Source organism: Pongo pygmaeus, chromosome 1, assembly GCF_028885625.2.
Source record: "Pongo pygmaeus isolate AG05252 chromosome 1, NHGRI_mPonPyg2-v2.0_pri, whole genome shotgun sequence".
Classification (NCBI taxonomy): Eukaryota; Metazoa; Chordata; class Mammalia; order Primates; family Hominidae; genus Pongo; species Pongo pygmaeus.
The window spans coordinates 77,593,550-77,611,132 of record NC_072373.2 but is presented as its reverse complement, the minus strand read 5'-3'; the positions used below and the strand labels follow the sequence as shown (position 1 = coordinate 77,611,132).

Sequence of the window (17,583 nt, the reverse complement as noted above, 5' to 3'; positions counted from 1 at the left end):
CTGCCTCCTCAATTGGGTCCCTGACCCCCATGTAGCCTAACTGGGAGACACCTCCCAGTAGGGGCCGACTGACACCTCATACAGGTGGGTGCCTCTCTGGGACGAAGATTCCAGAGGAAGGATCAGGCAGCAATGTTTGCTGTTCTGCAACATTTGCTGTTCTGCAGCCTCCACTGGTGATACCCAGGCAAACAGGGTCTGGAGTGGACCTCCAGCAAACTCCAACAGACCTGCAGCTGAGGGACCTGATTGTTAGAAGGAAAACTAACAAACAAAAAGGAATAGCATCAACATCAACAAAAAGGACATCTACACCAAAACCCCATCTGTAGGTCACCAACATCAAACACGAAAGATAAATAAAACCACAAAGATGGGGAGAAACCAGAGAAGAAAACCTGAAAATTCTAAAAACCAGAGCGCCTCTTCTCCTCCAAAGGATCGCAGCTCCTCGCCAGCAATGGAACAAAGCTGGACAGAGAATGACTTTGATGAGTTGACAGAAGTAGGCTTCAGAACGTCAGTAATAATAAACTTTTCTGAGCTAAAGAAGCATGTTCTAACCAATCGCAAGGAAGTTAAAAACCTTGAAAAAAGGATAGACGAATGGTTAACTAGAATAAACAGCGTAGAGAAGACCTTAAATGACCTGATGGAGCTGAAAACCATGGCAGGAGAACTACGTGATGCATGTACAAGCTTCAATAGCCGATTTGATCAAGTAGAAGAAAAGGTATCAGTGATTGAAGATCAAATTAATGAAATAAAACAAGAAGACAAGTTTCGAGAAAAAAGAGTAAAAAGAAACAAACAATGCCTCCAAGAAATATGGGACTATGTGAAAAGACCAAATCTACGTTTGATTGGTGTACCTGAAAGTGATGGGGAGAATGGAACCAAGTTGGAAAACACTCTTCAGGATATTATCCAGCCTAGCAAGGCAGGCCAACATTCAAATTCAGGATATGCAGAGAACACCACAAAGATACCCCTTGAGAAGAGCAACCCCAAGACACATAACTGTCAGATTCACTAAGGTTGACATGAAGGAAAAAATGTTAAGGGCAGCCAGAAAGAAAGGTCAGCTTACCCACAAAGGGAAGCACATCAGACTAACAACGGATCGCTCAGCAGAAACCCTACAAGCCAGAAGAGAGTGGGGGCCAATATTCAACATTCTTAAAGAAAAGAATTTTCAACCCATAACTTCATATCCAGCCAAACTAAGCTTCATAAGTGAAGGAGAAATAAAATCCTTTACAGACAAGCAAATGCTGAGAAATTTTGTCACCACCAGGCCTCCCTTACCAAGAGCTGCTGAAGGAAGCACTAAACATGGAAAGAACAACCGGTACCAGCCACTGCGAAAACATGCCAGATTGTAAAGATCATCGATGCTAGGAAGAAACTGCATCAATTAACAGGCAAAATATCCAGCTAACATCACAATCACAGGATCAAATTAACACATAACAATATTAACTTTAAATGTAAATGATCTAAATGCCCCAATTAAAAGACACAGACTGGCAAATTGGATAAACAGTCAAGATCCATCAGTGTGCCATATTCAGGAGACCCATGGGCTCAAAATAAAAGGATGGAGGAAGACCTACCAAGCAAATGGAAAGCAAAAAAAAAGCTGGGGTTGCAATCCTAGTCTCTGATAAAACAGACTTTAAACCAACAAAGATCAAAAGAGACAAGGCCATTACATAATGGTAAGGGGATCAATTCAACAAGAAGAGCTAACTATCCTAAATATATATGCACCCAATACAAGAGCACCCAGATTCATAAAGCAAGTCCTTAGAGACCTACAAAGAGGCTTAGACTCCAACACAATAATAATGGGAGACTTTAACACCCCACTGTAAATATTAGACAGATCAACGAGACAAAATGTTAACAAGGATATCCAGGATTGAACTCAGCCCTGCACCAAGCAGACCTAATAGACATCTACAAAACTCTCCACCCCACATCAACAAAATATACATTCTTCTCAGCACCACGTCGCACTTATTCTAATATTGACCACATAGTTGGAAGTAAAGCACTCCTCAGCCAATGTAAAGAACAGAAATCACAACAAACTGTCTCTCAGACCACAGTGCTATCAAATTAGAACTCAGGATTAAGAAACTCACTTAAAGCCACACAACTACATGGAAACTGAACAACCTGCTCCTGAATGACTACTGGTTAAATAATGAAATGAAGGCAGAAATAAAGATGCTCTTTGAAACCAATGAGAACAAAGACACAACATACCAGAATCTCTGGGATGCATTTAAAGCAGTATGTAGAGGGAAATTTATAGCACTAAATGCCCACAAGACAAAGCAGGAAAGATCTAAAATCGACACCCTAACATCACAATTAAAAGAACTAGAGAAGCAAAAGCAAACAAATTCAAAAGCTAGCAGAAGGCAAGAAATAACTAAGATCAGAGCAGAACTGAAGGAGATAGAGACATAAAAAACCCTTCAAAAAGTCAATGAATCCAGGAGCTGGTTTTTTGAAAAGATCAACAAAATTGATAGACCGCTAGCAAGACTAATAAAGAAGAAAAGAGAGAAGAATCAAATAGATGCAATAAAAAATGATAAAGGGGATATCACCACCGATCCCACAGAAATACAAACTACCATCAGAGAATACTATAAACACCTGTATGCAAATAAACTAGAAAATCCAGAAAAAATGGATAAATTCCTGGACACATACACCCTCCCACAACTAAACGAGGAAAGAGCTGAATCTCTGACTAGACCAATAACAAGCTCTGAAATTGAGGAAATAACTAATAGCCTACCAACCAAAAAGAGTCCAGGACCAGACGGATTCACAGCCGAATTCTACCAGAGGTACAAAGAGGAGCTGGTACCTTTCCTTCTGAAACTATTCCAATCAATAGAAAAAGAAGGAATCCTCCCTAACTCATTTTATGAGGCCAGCATCATCCTGATACCAAAGCCTGGCAGAAACACACAAAAAAGAGAACTTTAGGCCAATATCCCTGATGAACGTCGATGCAAAAATCCTCAATAAAATACTGGCAAACCGAATCCAGCAGCATATCAAAAAGCGTATCCACCACGATCAAGTTGGCTTCATCCCTGGGATGCAAGGCTGGTTCAACATATGCAAATCAATAAACATAATCCATCACATAAACAGAACCAACAACAAAAACCACAAAGTTATCTCAATAAATGCAGAAAAGTTCTTCGACAAAATTCAACAGCCCTTCATGCTAAAAACTCTTAACTAGGTATTGATGGAACGTATCTCAAAATAATAAGAGCTACTCATGACAAACCCACAACCAATATCATACTGAATGGGCAGAAACTGGAAGCATTCCCTTTGAAAACTGGCACAAGACAAGGATGCCCTCTCACCACTCCTATTCAGCATAGTGTTGGAAGTTCTGGCCAGGGCAATCAGGCAAGAGAAAGAAATAAAGGGTATTCAATTAGGAAAAGAGGAAGTCAAATTGTCCCTGTTTCCAGATGACATGATTGTATATTTAGAAAACCCCATCATCTCAGCCCAAAATCTCCTTAAGCTGATAAGTAACTTCAGCAAAGTCTCAAGATACAAAATCAATGTGCAAAAATCACAAGCATTCCTATACACCAATAACAGACAAACAGAGTCAAATCATGAGTGAACTCCCATTCACAATTGCTACAAAGAGAATAAAACACCTAGGAATCCAACTTACAAGGGATGTGAAGGACCTCTTCAAGAAGAACTACAAATCACTGCTCAACAAAATAAAAGAGGACACAAACAAATGGAAGAACATTCCATGTTCATGGATAGGAAGAATCAGTATCATGAAAATGGCCATACTGCCCAAGATAATAGATTCAATGCAATCTCCATTAAGCTACCAATGACTTTCTTCACAGAATTGGAAAAAACTACTTTAAAGTTTATATGGAACCAAAAAAAGAGCATGCATTGCCAAGACAATCCTAAGTAAAAAGAACAAAGTTGGAGGCATCGCCCTACCTGACTTCAAATTATACTACAAGGCTACAGTAACCAAAACAGCATGGTACTGGTACCAAAACAGAGATATAGACCAATGGAACAGAACAGAGTCCTCAGAAATAACACCACACATCTACAACCATCTGATCTTTGACAAACCTGACCAAAACAAGCAATGCAGAAAGGATTCCCTATTTAATAAATGGTGCTGGGAAAACTGGCTAGCCATAGGTAGAAAGCTGAAACTGGATCCCTTCCTTACACCTTACACAAAAATTAATTCAAGATGGATTAAAGACTTAAATCTTAGATCTAAAACCATAAAAACCCTAGAAGAAACCTAGGCAATATCATTCAGGATATAGGCATGGGCAAGGACTTCATGACTAAAACACCAAAAGCAACGGCAACAAAAGCCAAAATAGACAAATGGGATCTAATTAAACTAAAGAGCTTCTGCATGGCAAAAGAAACTACCATCAGAGTGAACAGGCAACCTACAGCATGGGAGAAAAGTTTTGCAATCTACCCATCTGACAAAGGGCTAATATCCAGAATCTACAAAGAACTTAAACAAATTTACAAGAAAAAACAACCCCATCAAAAAGTGGGCAAAGGATACGAACAGACACTTCTCAGAAGAAGACATCTGTGCAGCCAACACACATATGAAAAAATGCTCATCATCACTGGTCATCAGAGAAATGCAAATCAAAATCACAATGAGATACCATCTCACACCAGTTAGAATGGTGATCATTAAAAAGTCAGGAAACAACAGATGCTGGACAGGATGTGGAGAAATAACACTTTTACACTGCTGGTGGGAGTGTAAATTAGTTCAACCATTGTGGAAGTCAGTGTGGCGATTCTTCAAGGATTTAGAGCTAGAAATACCATTTGACCCAGCCATCCCATTACTGGGTATATACCCAAAGGATTATAAATCATGCTACTATAAAGACACATGCACACGTATGTTTATTGCAGCACTATTCAAAATAGCAAAGACTTGGAACCAACCCAAATGTCCATCAATGATAGACTGGATTATGAAAATGTGGTACATATACACCATAGAATACTATGTAGCCATAAAAAAGGATGAGTTCATGTCCTTTGCAGGGACATGGATGAAGCTGGAAACCATCATTCTCAGCAAGCTATCACAAGGACAGAAAACCAAACACCACATGTTCTCACTCATAGGTGGGAATTGAACAATGAGAACACTTTGACAAAGGGTGGGGAACATCACACACTGGGGCCTGCCGGGGGGTGGGGGGAGGGCGGAGGGATAGCATTAGGATAAATACCTAATGTAAATGACGAGTTGATGGGTACAGCAAACCAACATGGCAAATGTATACCTATGTAACAAACCTGCACCTTGTGCACATGTACCCTAGAACTTAAAGTATAATAATAATAATAATAATAAACAAAAACGATTTATTTCTAAATCGTTTATAAAAATGTATTTTTTTATAAACACATTTAAATAAACACATTTAAATAAAAATGTGTTTTGTAAAAAAACACATTGACAAAGGTAGCTACACTCAGCAATAGATATTCAATGCAGATAAAAGAGCCTTCTATTGGAAGGTGCCATCTAGGATTTTCATAGCTAAAGAGGAGAAGTCAATGTCTGGCTTCAAAGGACAGGCTGACTCTCTTGTTAGGGGCTAATGTAGTTGGTGACTTGACATCAGTGCTCATTTACCATTCTGAAAATCCCAGGGCCCTTGAAAATTATGTGAAATCTACTCTGCTCGTGCTCTGTAAGTAAAACAATAAAGTATGGATAGCAGCACATCTGTTTACAGCATGGTATACTGAATATTTTAAGCCGAGTGTTGAGCCTACTGCTCAGAAAAAAAAAGATTCCTTTCAAAATATCACTGTTCATTTAAAATTTGTTTCCATGCCTGCTAACACAGCATCCATTCTGAAGTCCATGGTTCAAAGAGTAATTTTAACTTTGAAGTCTTATTAAGAAATACATTTTGTAAGGCTATAGCTGCCATAGATAGTGATTCCTCTGATGGATCTAGGCATTGCCATTAAGAACATTTGTAACTTGTGAGAGGAGGTCAAAATATCGACATTAACAGAAGTTTGGAAGATGTTGATTCCAACCCTCATGAATTACTCTGAGAGGTTCGAGACTTCAGCGGAGCAAATAACTGCAGATGTGGTGGAAATAGCAAGAGAACTAGAAGTGGTGTGTAAAGATGTGACTGAACTGCTGCAATCGTATGATAGAACTGAAGAGATGAGAAACTGATTACTATGAGTAGCAAGAAAAGTGGTTTCCCAAAATGAAATCTACTTCTGACGAAGATGCTGTGAACATTGTTTTTGTTGAAATAACAATGTTTTTAGAATATTACATGAAATTGTTATAAAGCAGTGGCAGGGTTTGAGAGGGCTGACTCAATTTTGAAAGATGTTCTACTGTGAGTAAAATGCTATCAAACAGCATCATGTGCTACAGAGAAATCTTTCTTGAAAGGAAGAGTTGATAGATGCAGCAAACTTCATTATTGTCTTATTTTATGAAATTGCCACAGCCACCCCAGCCTTCAGCACCTACCACCCTTATGTCAGCAGCCATCAACATCAAGGCAAGACCCTCACCAGCAAAAAGATTGTGATTCACAGAAGGCTCAGATGACTGTTAGCATTTTTAGCAAGAAAGCATTTTTAAATTAGGGTATGCATATTTTTTAAACATGAGATTGCACACTTTATAGACTTTATTATAATGTAAGCATAAATTTTATACACACTGGAAAACAAAAAATTCATGTGATTTGTTTTATTGTAATATTAGCTTTATTGTAGTGGTCTGGAACTGAACCTCAGTATCTCCAAGGTATGCCTGTATATAGACAGATATTGGTGCACATATATGTGAATGGTATACACACTTTGTGTGTGTGTACATGTCTATATATACACTATATATACACACTTATATATGATTTATCTATCTAGTTTTATCACATCTCTCTTCAAAACCCCTTAACTTGCCACTGACTACAGGATACAATAATGCAAAGTATTCAGCACTCTCAGATTTCAGTCCCTCACTACAGCCCATTTGTCCTGTGCTATTCTCCACTGCCAGGATGCATCAGGTCCTGTGCACTCTGGCACATACTGTTCACTCTAGCTGTAATAACCTTCACCCCACAGCCACAACTTTTCTGTCCAAATTAAGTCTACTGCCTCACCCTTCATCCTTGCATCTATCCCACAACTCTCCGTCTCCCACCACCTTCACAATGAATTTCTACAACCACCAAATTGTGTAAGATCAGGGACTGAGTGACTCCAAATACTATACTGTGTGACAGGGAAAAGCTGAAAATGATAGTGCAGCCATATTGTCATCCCAACAAGAAACTATTCTTGAAAGTTTTAGAAACTTTCTGGTCACCAATATGCACGGTTGCTACCTGAGTTCCCTAAAGTTAACAATCACAAATGCATTCAAATAATACAAATGTATTAATACATATAAACAAAAACTACAATTTCACAGAACTCTTTACTATCTTCAACTACCAACACCTAGCCCTGTTCCTGATGTGGACTATAGAATAATTATGAGGCATGCCTCTATTGAGACACGAGCCCAAACCAGGAGCAGGCAGTGGACAGACGCTTTGGGCTTCAGAGGTTAGTCCCTGAAACTCTTTTCCTCCTCAATGGCCAGTGTCCTTGGATATAGAAAGCAGTCCAATTGACCTTACAGAAAACCACCAGTTTTTTTTTATCACAAAACACAATATTCATCTGTCCAAATAAAACTCTGAAAAAGAATGTGACATGACAAGAGCTGAAGACACTAGTTCAAAGTCATGTCCCAGACATTCTTGAGAAATTTATGTTCAAAGAAATAAAAACATTATTTTTTGGAATACGACTCCCTTGACAAAATTTCTGATTTGAAATTAATTCCTAGTGATAAAAGGACGGTATAGAAACTTGCCACAAATGAATTACCACAGGAATAACCAGCTATCCTGGGAGGTGCCTGCTGCATTTGGCACCTTGTCTCTGCTCTCTTCAGGTTTTCTTACATATCAGCTTAAACAACACCTAATACATTAGTACTAGCTATTACATAGTGCTGATGCTAACACATAGTGCTTTGTATCAGGCATTCTTCAAAGCACTTTGCATGTATCCCATTTACCACAATTCTAGAGGTAGATACTTTTATTCCCACTTTACAGATGAAAACTGAGACATAGAACAGTTGTGGCCCAAGATTTGATAATTTATTTCCTCCTTAGACAAACTGGATTGCTCCCCATTACCTACAGTATAGAGCCCAAATTCATAGCCCTCAAATTGCTACTCAACCTCCCATTCTGACTTTTTCCCAATATCCCCTCCCGAAAAGTCCCCATAACCCTGAACGGCCATCAAATATGTCCCATCATTGTGCCCATGCTAAGGACAGATGGGCACAGTAGTAGTCTTATGTTGCCTGCAAATGTGTTTTTAGCCTGATTAATTTAAACTTGAGACAGAATTTACAAGTCAGATTTCATATTAAAAATCAGATATACAGTTATTGGGATTTCTTTTAGAATCCTATCTGGAATTCTAAAGGTCTGAAGCTAGGCACAAACTGTGAATAGATGCAGCACAATAGCAGGTGTCTCCATTGGACATGTCCATAGTTGTTCACAGTTGCCATCAGTCACACAAAGTATGCCAGTTTCACTTGCTTCCATTACTGACCTGGCTTCTAAAGGCCTTCACCACAATGCCCTAAAACCATTTTTGCCTACTTAAGTCTCCCCTATCCTCCAAGACTAAGCTTAAATGTCACCGCCTCTCATATTTCCTAATTATTCCAGCTGAAATTTATCTCCAGCTTCTGAATTTCCCCTAGCATTCTGCTTATTATGACACATCACACTCTGCTTTGTAATTAGTTGTGTATATGCTTCCCTAAGAACAAGGTAGAAACTCTGAGTCAAGGTTAGGTAACCAATTCTGTGATCTTGGGCAACAAAATTGAACATAGCACCGTGTGTTCTAAGATTTGAGCCCTAGATAAATAAAAGAGCATTAGCACATTGAAAAGGGTAGAGAGAAGTGACTTTACACACACACACACACACACACACACACACACACACACACACACTTCACTCTTCATGCCCCTGTCTGCCTCCTGCTTATGGAAAAATCATGAGACAACTTGACGAATGTGTTATTATTTTAATAGAAACCACATCACTTCATATGTTACAGCATGTAATTCAAGAGGTCCCCAGAAAGCTTTTTCATCCACAAAATAACAGAAAGGATAAGTACACTCACCACCCAAGCCTTTGGTTTATTCTTTTTTGTTTTGATCTCTGTTCTCTTACCACAATGACATGCTGCTTCCAGAATGGAACTCTGTCTTTAAGTTCTATACTAGTTAGGAGGCTAATCTATCAGCTTGCCTTAATAACGTAATGGATGTCCTAATTTAACTGAGGAACCTGGACAAGTCTTCCTTGATTTCAGCTTCATCCCAAGGCCCATGAATGTTTTCTTTAAAAAGCTGCAAGCGAATGAGGTAGAATGGACACAGACATGAGATAGACATCAGCAGAAGGGCAAAGAGTATGGCTCCCACAGCACTAATGGACAGTAGGCCTCCCAAGGCTGAAAATGCAAAAAGCAGTGTGACCCCCACATAGCTCCGGGGAGTACATGCCTTTAGTTTCTTCTGCAACATGGGCCACAGGGCAAAAATCTGAATGGCAAACGTCACCATGATGAAGGCATGCAGGGACCGGGGAAGACGTGATGCCAAGCATACAGAAGCAAAGATGGCCATGTTCAAGGATAGTGTGCTGGATACAATGGCAGCATTGGCACCATAGTCAAAAAAGATGAGATGGCCTAACAGCATGAAGACCGACATGGCATAGATGGTGTCAGTGCTGACAGACTCTGTAAGGGTCTTCAGCACTGGTGAAAACCCATAAGTGAAAGTAATGAAGACTAGGGCACTCTTCAGGTCAGCCCACCGGGTCTGCCCACTCTTCTTCCGCCCTTCACCTCCATCAATGAGATCAAACAAAACATACCCAATCAGTGAAGAAGCCAGGCCAGTCCCAAAAAGCCAATGGGGGGCCAAAAGACCCTCATCCATATACCACCAGATAACCACAAAAACACAAACACTGCACAGCTGCTGGATCACCACACTGGACTCAAATACCACAGCCCAATATTGGTATTTCCGAGCATGGATGTTTTTCCGGAGCTCTTCCAGGAATCGCCGGTCCACATAGTTATCAGGAAAGGGCTGTCGCTCATACAAGACCTTCTGCCACTTGACCTCCTTGGTGTTAGTTACAGGTTGAGCACACATTATCCTTTCATTCAAACTCAGGCCAGTTTAATCATCGCCCTCACAGAAGTCCAGGTGGTTGTTGTTCTTTATGAAGTTTTGAAATGAGACCTCCCTGGAAATTCCATGCTGTGTTGATGTTCTACCAACCTTTCCTTGTTTTCAAAGGCAGCAACCCAGGCTAGGCCTACAATAGATGAATTTGTCTCTGAGGGAGGACAACACAGCCAAGTTCCTAGAAAAAGAGAGACTGTGAACCTATGAAAGTTGTGAAAGGTCAAGAGTAGTACTGAGTTAAAGTCAAATCAACTCAGTTTACTAAAAGTCTGAGAAAAATGTATGTGGTAGTCACCTTATGAGACATTAAAACTGCATTTCAGATTTGAAAATTATAATTCCTTGAATAATAAAAGACATCTGTTAGCTATCACTGATTGAGTACCTACTATGTGCTAAGTGCCTTATGTATCTTCTTTCACTTAATCCTCACAACCTTGTAAGTTAGTATTAGTCCTGCTTTGGTAAAAAAGCTGAGATTCAAGATGCTTAAGTAACTTTGCCCTAAGGTAACAGAGCAGAGCCAGGATTCAAACCAAAGTCTTCTCCCAAAGCCTGTGTCTCACATTGTATCTCTCTCTAAACCAGTTCTTAATTCAGTGGTTCACATATCCCTTAGGTATATCACATTGCATGCTTATATCTGGATTTGTGTAAATTTATAGGGATAATATCCATAGTTTTTATTGGTTCTCAAAGGCACGTTATTTGTATTTTTTAAGTTACCAATCCAAAGTCAATAGTAAGCTGCACCATACAGAAAGGTATGAGCTCTATAGTTTAGCCAAAATCAAAGACTCAAAGAAACTAGACTCTTCTTCCATTAGCTGAGCTTAGCATCCTTTAAAGAGCTATCAATCTACTCAAAACAAGGAAACTCTTGAGAGGATCGAAGAAGATAATCTTCCCTTTTTCACAATGAGAAAACTAAGAGTCAGAAACACCACAGCCATCCGGCAAATTTGAGGAAAAAAAAATTTCATATTGCCCAACTTTATTTCTTCCATGAAGACCACGACAAATGTTGCTTGGCAAGCCAGACACCGTTACCCCCTCTCTGCAGCAGGGATCCCAGCCCGGGAATCCTAAGGCCGCCGCCGGGGCTGGAGGGTCTGCGACGCCCAAAAGGGCAGCGCCCGCCCGCAGAGTGGGGCTGGGAGGGGACAGGGTAGGGTAGGGTGACCCCAGGGTGCGCCTTCACTCTTCTGGCCCCCCATTTGGCTTTTTGGGTGGGCCTCCCACTTCCGCCGCAGCCCCTCACTCAGCCTTGGGTCTGCGGGAGACAGCAGAGGAAAAGGAGCCCCGGAAACACTGACCGTTACACGGAACCCACCTACCCGAGAGTTCCTAGGGCTGCGCAGCTGGGGCACGGCGGCACCCAGCCTTTTTCCCGCTCCGGGGCGCCGGGGCCGCGACTGTGGCCAAGCACTTCCGGGTCCGCCTCAATCTCCTCAGCGAGGGCACCCTTCCCCAGCCGGAACCATCGCGCCGTGGCTGCTGCCCCCTCCTGGCTGCTCAGAGGACCTCCGGGCTCCTCTTTTGGAGACTGGCCCAAACCCGAATGCTCTGAGCCTAGGAAGGCAAATCCCCAGCAATCCCCTATTGAAAGATGGGATGTGCCATCTGAAGGGCTGGGTAAGGCAAGAGAGGACAAGGAAAGAGGCTGGGCCGGTAGGTGAGAGATAATAGCCGCTTTTGTTGCGCTCCTTTATTAAGTCAGGCCCTCAGCTGGGACTTCCCATGCACCCATGCGTTCATTCCACAGATACTGATTGAATGCCTGCACGTAACAAGCCATGCTTGGGGTGCTCATGATACAGCCGTGAATGAAACACACAAAAATTGCTGCTCTCATGAAATTCTCTTTTTTGGTGCATTGACCTTTACACTGATTATATCATCTCCCCCCTCAAAGAGGACAAATCTAAGGCTCAGATAAGTTGTATTTGTCCAAAGACAGGCACCTGGGAAGTAGATGAACAGAGATCAATATCCAGTTGTCTATAGCTTCAAAGCTTGGTTTTTTTCCTCTTTACCTCCTAAAAGAGGTGAGGAGAAGATTGCTAATTAAACTGAGTTCATGGAAATATTAAAGGATGTATAAACAGAAGGAAGTAATAAAGAAACAAAGGGATGTAGAAAACACAGGATACAGTGGAAACAAAAATCAGAAAACATGACCCATTTACTAGCTCAGTGACTCAAGGCAAATCACACTACCTGAGCTTTGATTTCTTCATCAGTAAAATGGAGATGACATTATTTGCACTTGGCTACTTTATAGGATGGTTAAAGAGTTAAATATAAAAATGGTTTGTAAAGTGTTCACTATATGGCTGCTACTAGCTGACTTTGGCCATCATAATGATAGCAGTGTTTAAGTGTGATACATTCTGTAAAATGTTCTCTATTTCCCTCTAGGCTTCTGTTCCAAAATTTGACAAGATTCCTTGGCTTAGTGAGGCCAGCCTCGTAAACAAGCCATTAGTGCTCAGCCTTCCCAGAAGGTAACCTCTCAGCCACTGACAGTAAAAGTTTTACGAAACATCTCACAGAAGATGATTTCTTCTTAAGGGATGGGGACAATTATCAGAGGGCACATTTGATCCATTGAGAAACTCAAGTCAAGTGCTTTAAAAATAGAAATATTCCGGGTTTCTCAGAAAAAAATGATCACTGAGTATAGGCCTGGCTAGAGGAGATGAGATCTCAAATTATTTCCCTCTCCACCACTACCACTCAACAATATGATAATTTTGCCCCTAGACACTGTCTCTCAAAACACTTCCATCCTCTTTCTCACCCCACATTTTCTCCACTGCTATAGTCTGAACTTTTCACATTTTTGCCATCAAAAGTCTAGAACAGTAAGTTCCCATCTTTACAGAATAGTAACTCTGTATGTAACTTTGAGGCACCCTCCTACAATCCTGTTAGTCCTACTCCTTCCAGACAAACTACTATATGACACATAGATCTATTTTTCAAAATTGCAGGAATTACATATCTAGGGAGCATTTCAGCTGTCTCTTGAAATAATTGGGTTACCGTGTTCCTTCTCCATTTTTGATGAAATGGTTCCTAAGTGTAGTGATAAACCCCACTCTGGGAAGGGGACATGGACGGAAGGGTAGGTGTGAAGTAGTGTTGGGGTGAATGAGAGAAACCAGAAAGAGGGCAGAGAGAAAGAGAAAGGGCAGGCATAGAGGCCATTCCAAAGGCACATGACAGACTAAAAAGGATTGACTCCTTGGCATGCGAAACAGCTCGTTAGAAAAGCCAGACTCCCCAAAAAGAGTTTCTTCTCCTGTTGATAACTACCATGTACCCTCCTGCCCATGGATAAGTGACTTCATAAGCAAATTCCCATCACGGTCTCCACATCCCCATTTTAGTAACATGTACCTTTGCTTTGTCTACTGTACATTAAAAAAAAATCACATTCTCAGTAAATAGGTAGACAGTTTTAGTATTTTCAGAACAAAATTCACAAGTGCTTTCAAGTGCTTGTTATTCAGTTGTGTTATTTTTACATAATTTTGAATGTAGCTAAAGCAGATGATCAGAGGTTCAATAAACTCAAAGGCCTATTTAAGAAACAAAAGTACTAAGTGATAGAGTGCTTATTAAGAGTTGTTAACACTGCATGGATCAGCATGAGTAAGGACAGTCTAGCATATTTTAATTGAGGGTGGGACACAAACTCACAGGCCCATGGCAGTCAGATGAGGGGCATAATGAGTACAGCTGGCCAAATAGGACTGAAATGAACGGGAAATCACCTCCCCCCTTCAGCCCACCCCCACCCCAGCAGTGTTACCTGCAGGCATGTGAGTCCAGAGGCCAGATCCACTGGGTCTTCTAACAGTACTAGAAATCTGGATGTTTTCTGTGAAATTGCTAGTGTTTGATCTAATAGGGTAATATCTCACCATCCCATACTACCCCCATGCCCACTAGACCTGCCCCAGCAGCCAAGAGCAAAGTATCCTTGTGCATGGCTCTCTTGCCCCCAGCTCCCTTGGTCTCTAATTATACAAGCCTTTGGCAGAGGGTGGAGATCAGGGAGAAGTGTAGGCCCAGAATACAACTGGGCATCGGCAGCACCTGTTCACTTTCACAGCCAGGTCCTGGAGGGTCAGAGCAGACAGTCTGTTGACAGCCAGCTGGAAAGGGAGTGGGTAGTTTTTCCTCCAGCCAGCCAAACCTAAGCTAGGCACAAGGAGAAATTACCTTAGGCAGGCAGTGAAGCTCTACTCATCGCTATTCTGGGAGGATTGGGGTAGCAATCAGAAAAATGTAATATACCTACCTCACAACAAAGGTGACTGAACAGCACCTTTGAGGTGCCCTGAGCTCTCAGGACGACAAGACAGGAATGTAAAGTCTTTTGAAAGGATGGTTTAAGTATCAAAAGATCTTAAGGATTAAAAGCTCCTCATGTGGGCCAAAGCTCTGGGTTCCAAGCTGTTTATTTTTGGCAAAGCCCCTTACTGAGACTTTGGGAGAAAGTTCTCAATGTGCCTTAAGCATTACATACCCTTGAGCAAAGAGTTCTAATGCAGAACAGTCTGAAAAAGATAAAGGAACATTTAGCCAAATATGCTCAGAGTAATTCCAAGTGTGCCCAATGGAAACACACCTACGGGGTTGGAGGAGGTGAGGCTGGGCTGTAATAAGAAGTGCCTGTACTGACCCACTTCCTTCAAGGACTCCCTCAGGTTGGCCTGACAATTTCGAAGCCACACTCATCGTCAGTCTCCAAAGCCCTTCAAGTCACACTAAGGTCCTGTTTATATAAGATTATTGTGTGCTGAAGGAGTTCTAAACTGGCCTCCTGGTCTCTGCTGGTCAGCATTTGGGTGACAAGTCCAAGATAGCCTATTCCCATATCAAAGACAAAGACCCTGAGGGCACTCATGTCAGACCCACCATCTGTGGTCTCACAGGGCCCAGGGAAGTGTGAGGAGAAATGAAACAAGAAATGCCTCATGAGCATCAAACTCCTTTCACATGCCTTTGTTTTAAATAAACAATGGACAATGAAATCTTTCCTCATTAGAGAGGAGATGTGTTCCCGGCAAAACTGCCAGCATTCTGAGTTTCTATTTCTTGGATGCCAGGGGTATGAATGGTGCCACACACACAGTCTATGATTATCAGGCCCCTGCAGGCCTTGGCCCCTTACACTGTGATGAAATGAACCACAGTGCCAAGTGAGACAGAGCGCAGGCAGGTCACCCTGTAAAAGGAACTGGTGTTCTTGCAACATCACCGCTTCAACTGCTAACTAGAAAGAAAAAATGTTCCAAAGGAAAAGAATGGGTGAAGGGAGAAGACGTTCTGTGGGAGGAAACAGGTGGATTGTTTCAGGGTGCAAGGACACAAACTCCAAGAAGTCAGCCCAGGTACGAAAGGGGACACAGGTGCAGGTTAAACATCAAAAACTTGAGTGCAGACCCTTTCAAAGAGGAAACCTGGGATTCATTTTGCTCATTACACATCTACTGTTGTGAACAATCTTTATCCTGCCTTGTTTGTACACTGTCTGACAATCCAAAATTGGTTAGTGCAAAACAAAAGGGACAGAAAAGCCAAAGTGACATAGCAGGGCAAATCCATCTTTTGGGAGCTCCCCAATGGCCTGAGCCCTCCAGAACTGGAATGGAAGGTAGCTCCCTGTGGTGTCCCTTGTATTCTCTCAGAAACAACCAAAGGCCTGGCTCTTCAAACACGGGACTGTGGTTCTAACTTTCTGTCGTTTTAATTACTTAGATATCCTCATTCCTCTGCGACTTTTCTGACTTCATCCAAGAAGAATATGAATTTGCCAATTTTGTTTCAAGTTCCAGATGTTTTATCTAAGGTACTAAAAAATTTTTGTTGAAATGAAACCAACAGCAGTTCTAGAATGACATAGAATATGAATACATGTCCCATCTCCTTAGCACAGCCCTGTGCTTGGTACACCATCAGTGTTCAATAAATATTTGTTAAATGAAATGAATGGCCCCACCCCCCTCACTATGTCTCAAGTGCCTTAGGGCCCCAGTTCACTAGAACTAAGAATACAGGCATAAGGTTAGAATCAACAAAAGAGGAAACTAAAAATTAGTATGGAGGAATCTGCCCCAAGACTTCCAGGGAATGCCTATCAGCCTGTGACTGGAACCAATCTGGAGTCTCTACTGCCTCCCCCCAAAGGATTGCTTATGTCTCCCACCTACAACTCCCTACACCTGTGGAATTTTAAATTAAAAACTCCTCATTTCCCCTCCACCATGACCGGCTGCCAGGTGACCCTCGATGTCACTGTGGAGCAAGCACACAGGCTACAGTGCTTGGGTAGTCAGAACCTCCCTGAGGTGGAGAAAGAGAGAAAACATATGGTGAGATAAACAATTTTTTCACCAGAAAAATCGCACATTCCTCACAGGGCTGTCATAGGCAGTGCCTGAAGCAGCGTCCTAAGGCACTTGACACAGTGCCCAACCCAGAGCAAGAGCTCAGTGAATGTGAGCCACAATTATTAGGAGCCCTGGTGTCAGTCAATATATGTTTACGGAGGCCATTGTATTTGCTTTAATACATCAGAGATGAGTAAGTCAGCTGCAGCTACGCAGATGAGTGAGCAGACCGGACAGGGACACAACTGAGAATGCGTCTCAGAGACAGGGCACAGCACTTGTGAGAGAAGGTGGGAGCAAAGGTTACTCCCAGGTTGGGCAAGCAGAGTGGAAGTGAGGGAATGATTCAAGAGGAAGTGTCATCTGCACTGGATCTAGAAGATACAGTTTTCAAGTGGAGGGAAGAGCCAGGGGTGGAGGAAGAACTGGAAAGAGAAGCTTATCAGCAAAGAGGTGGAGACTGAGTGTGCGGGAGGAAATGCCTGAAGAATATCAAGGAATTCTGAGCACACATGAAAGGGAAACAAGGACACGGCTGGGCCCAGCTAATGCACACAGGGCCCAACAGACAAGAACAGAGAGGACACATTGAAGGTTTTCAACACCAGAGTGTTAGGGTCCAAGCTTTGCTTAAGAGTCATCTCTTAGTCCCCCTAACACCCTGGACAGGCAAGTAGGTAACATGGCCATGACATGCACTGGGTAGAAGTGGGGGATGAGCGGGGAGGCAGG

General features: G+C 41.9%; 2 protein-coding genes across 5 annotated transcripts in view; one reads left to right on the top strand and one right to left on the bottom strand.

The window, feature by feature from the left end:
* The window catches only part of C1H1orf105 (chromosome 1 C1orf105 homolog), a 48,425-nt gene that overhangs the window by 11,693 nt on the left and 19,149 nt on the right, over nucleotides 1-17,583 (top strand). Inside the window, exons 1-3 of one of the 2 annotated variants that reach the window (XM_054456125.2) lie at nucleotides 11,786-12,115; nucleotides 12,866-12,951; nucleotides 16,220-16,310. In XM_054456125.2, coding sequence (XP_054312100.1) covers nucleotides 12,059-12,115; nucleotides 12,866-12,951; nucleotides 16,220-16,310 — 234 coding nt within the window. In that variant the 5' untranslated portion in view covers nucleotides 11,786-12,058. Of the gene's footprint in view, nucleotides 1-11,785; nucleotides 12,116-12,865; nucleotides 12,952-16,219; nucleotides 16,311-17,583 lie in introns of those variants that run through there. The other variant, XM_054456134.2, reaches the window with a different exon arrangement.
* PIGC (phosphatidylinositol glycan anchor biosynthesis class C) lies at nucleotides 9,239-11,911 on the bottom strand. Of its 3 annotated transcripts, none has more exons than XM_054456092.2 (2): nucleotides 11,782-11,911; nucleotides 9,239-10,622 (listed from the first exon to the last, which is right to left on the bottom strand). In XM_054456092.2, the coding sequence occupies exon 2, from the start codon at nucleotides 10,406-10,408 to the stop codon at nucleotides 9,515-9,517; it is 894 nt and encodes a 297-aa protein (XP_054312067.1). In that variant the 5' UTR covers nucleotides 10,409-10,622; nucleotides 11,782-11,911; the 3' UTR covers nucleotides 9,239-9,514. The 3 variants fall into 3 exon arrangements, with proteins under 3 accessions (XP_054312067.1, XP_063504745.1, XP_054312074.1); XM_063648675.1 differs by having other exon boundaries at nucleotides 11,778-11,872; XM_054456099.2 differs by having other exon boundaries at nucleotides 9,239-10,645; nucleotides 11,782-11,863.

What these genes read in the sequence shown, in the direction of transcription:
- PIGC (XM_054456092.2), bottom strand. Translation starts at nt 10,408, where the DNA reads ATGTGTGCTCAACCTGTAACTAACACCAAGGAGGTCAAGTGGCAGAAG.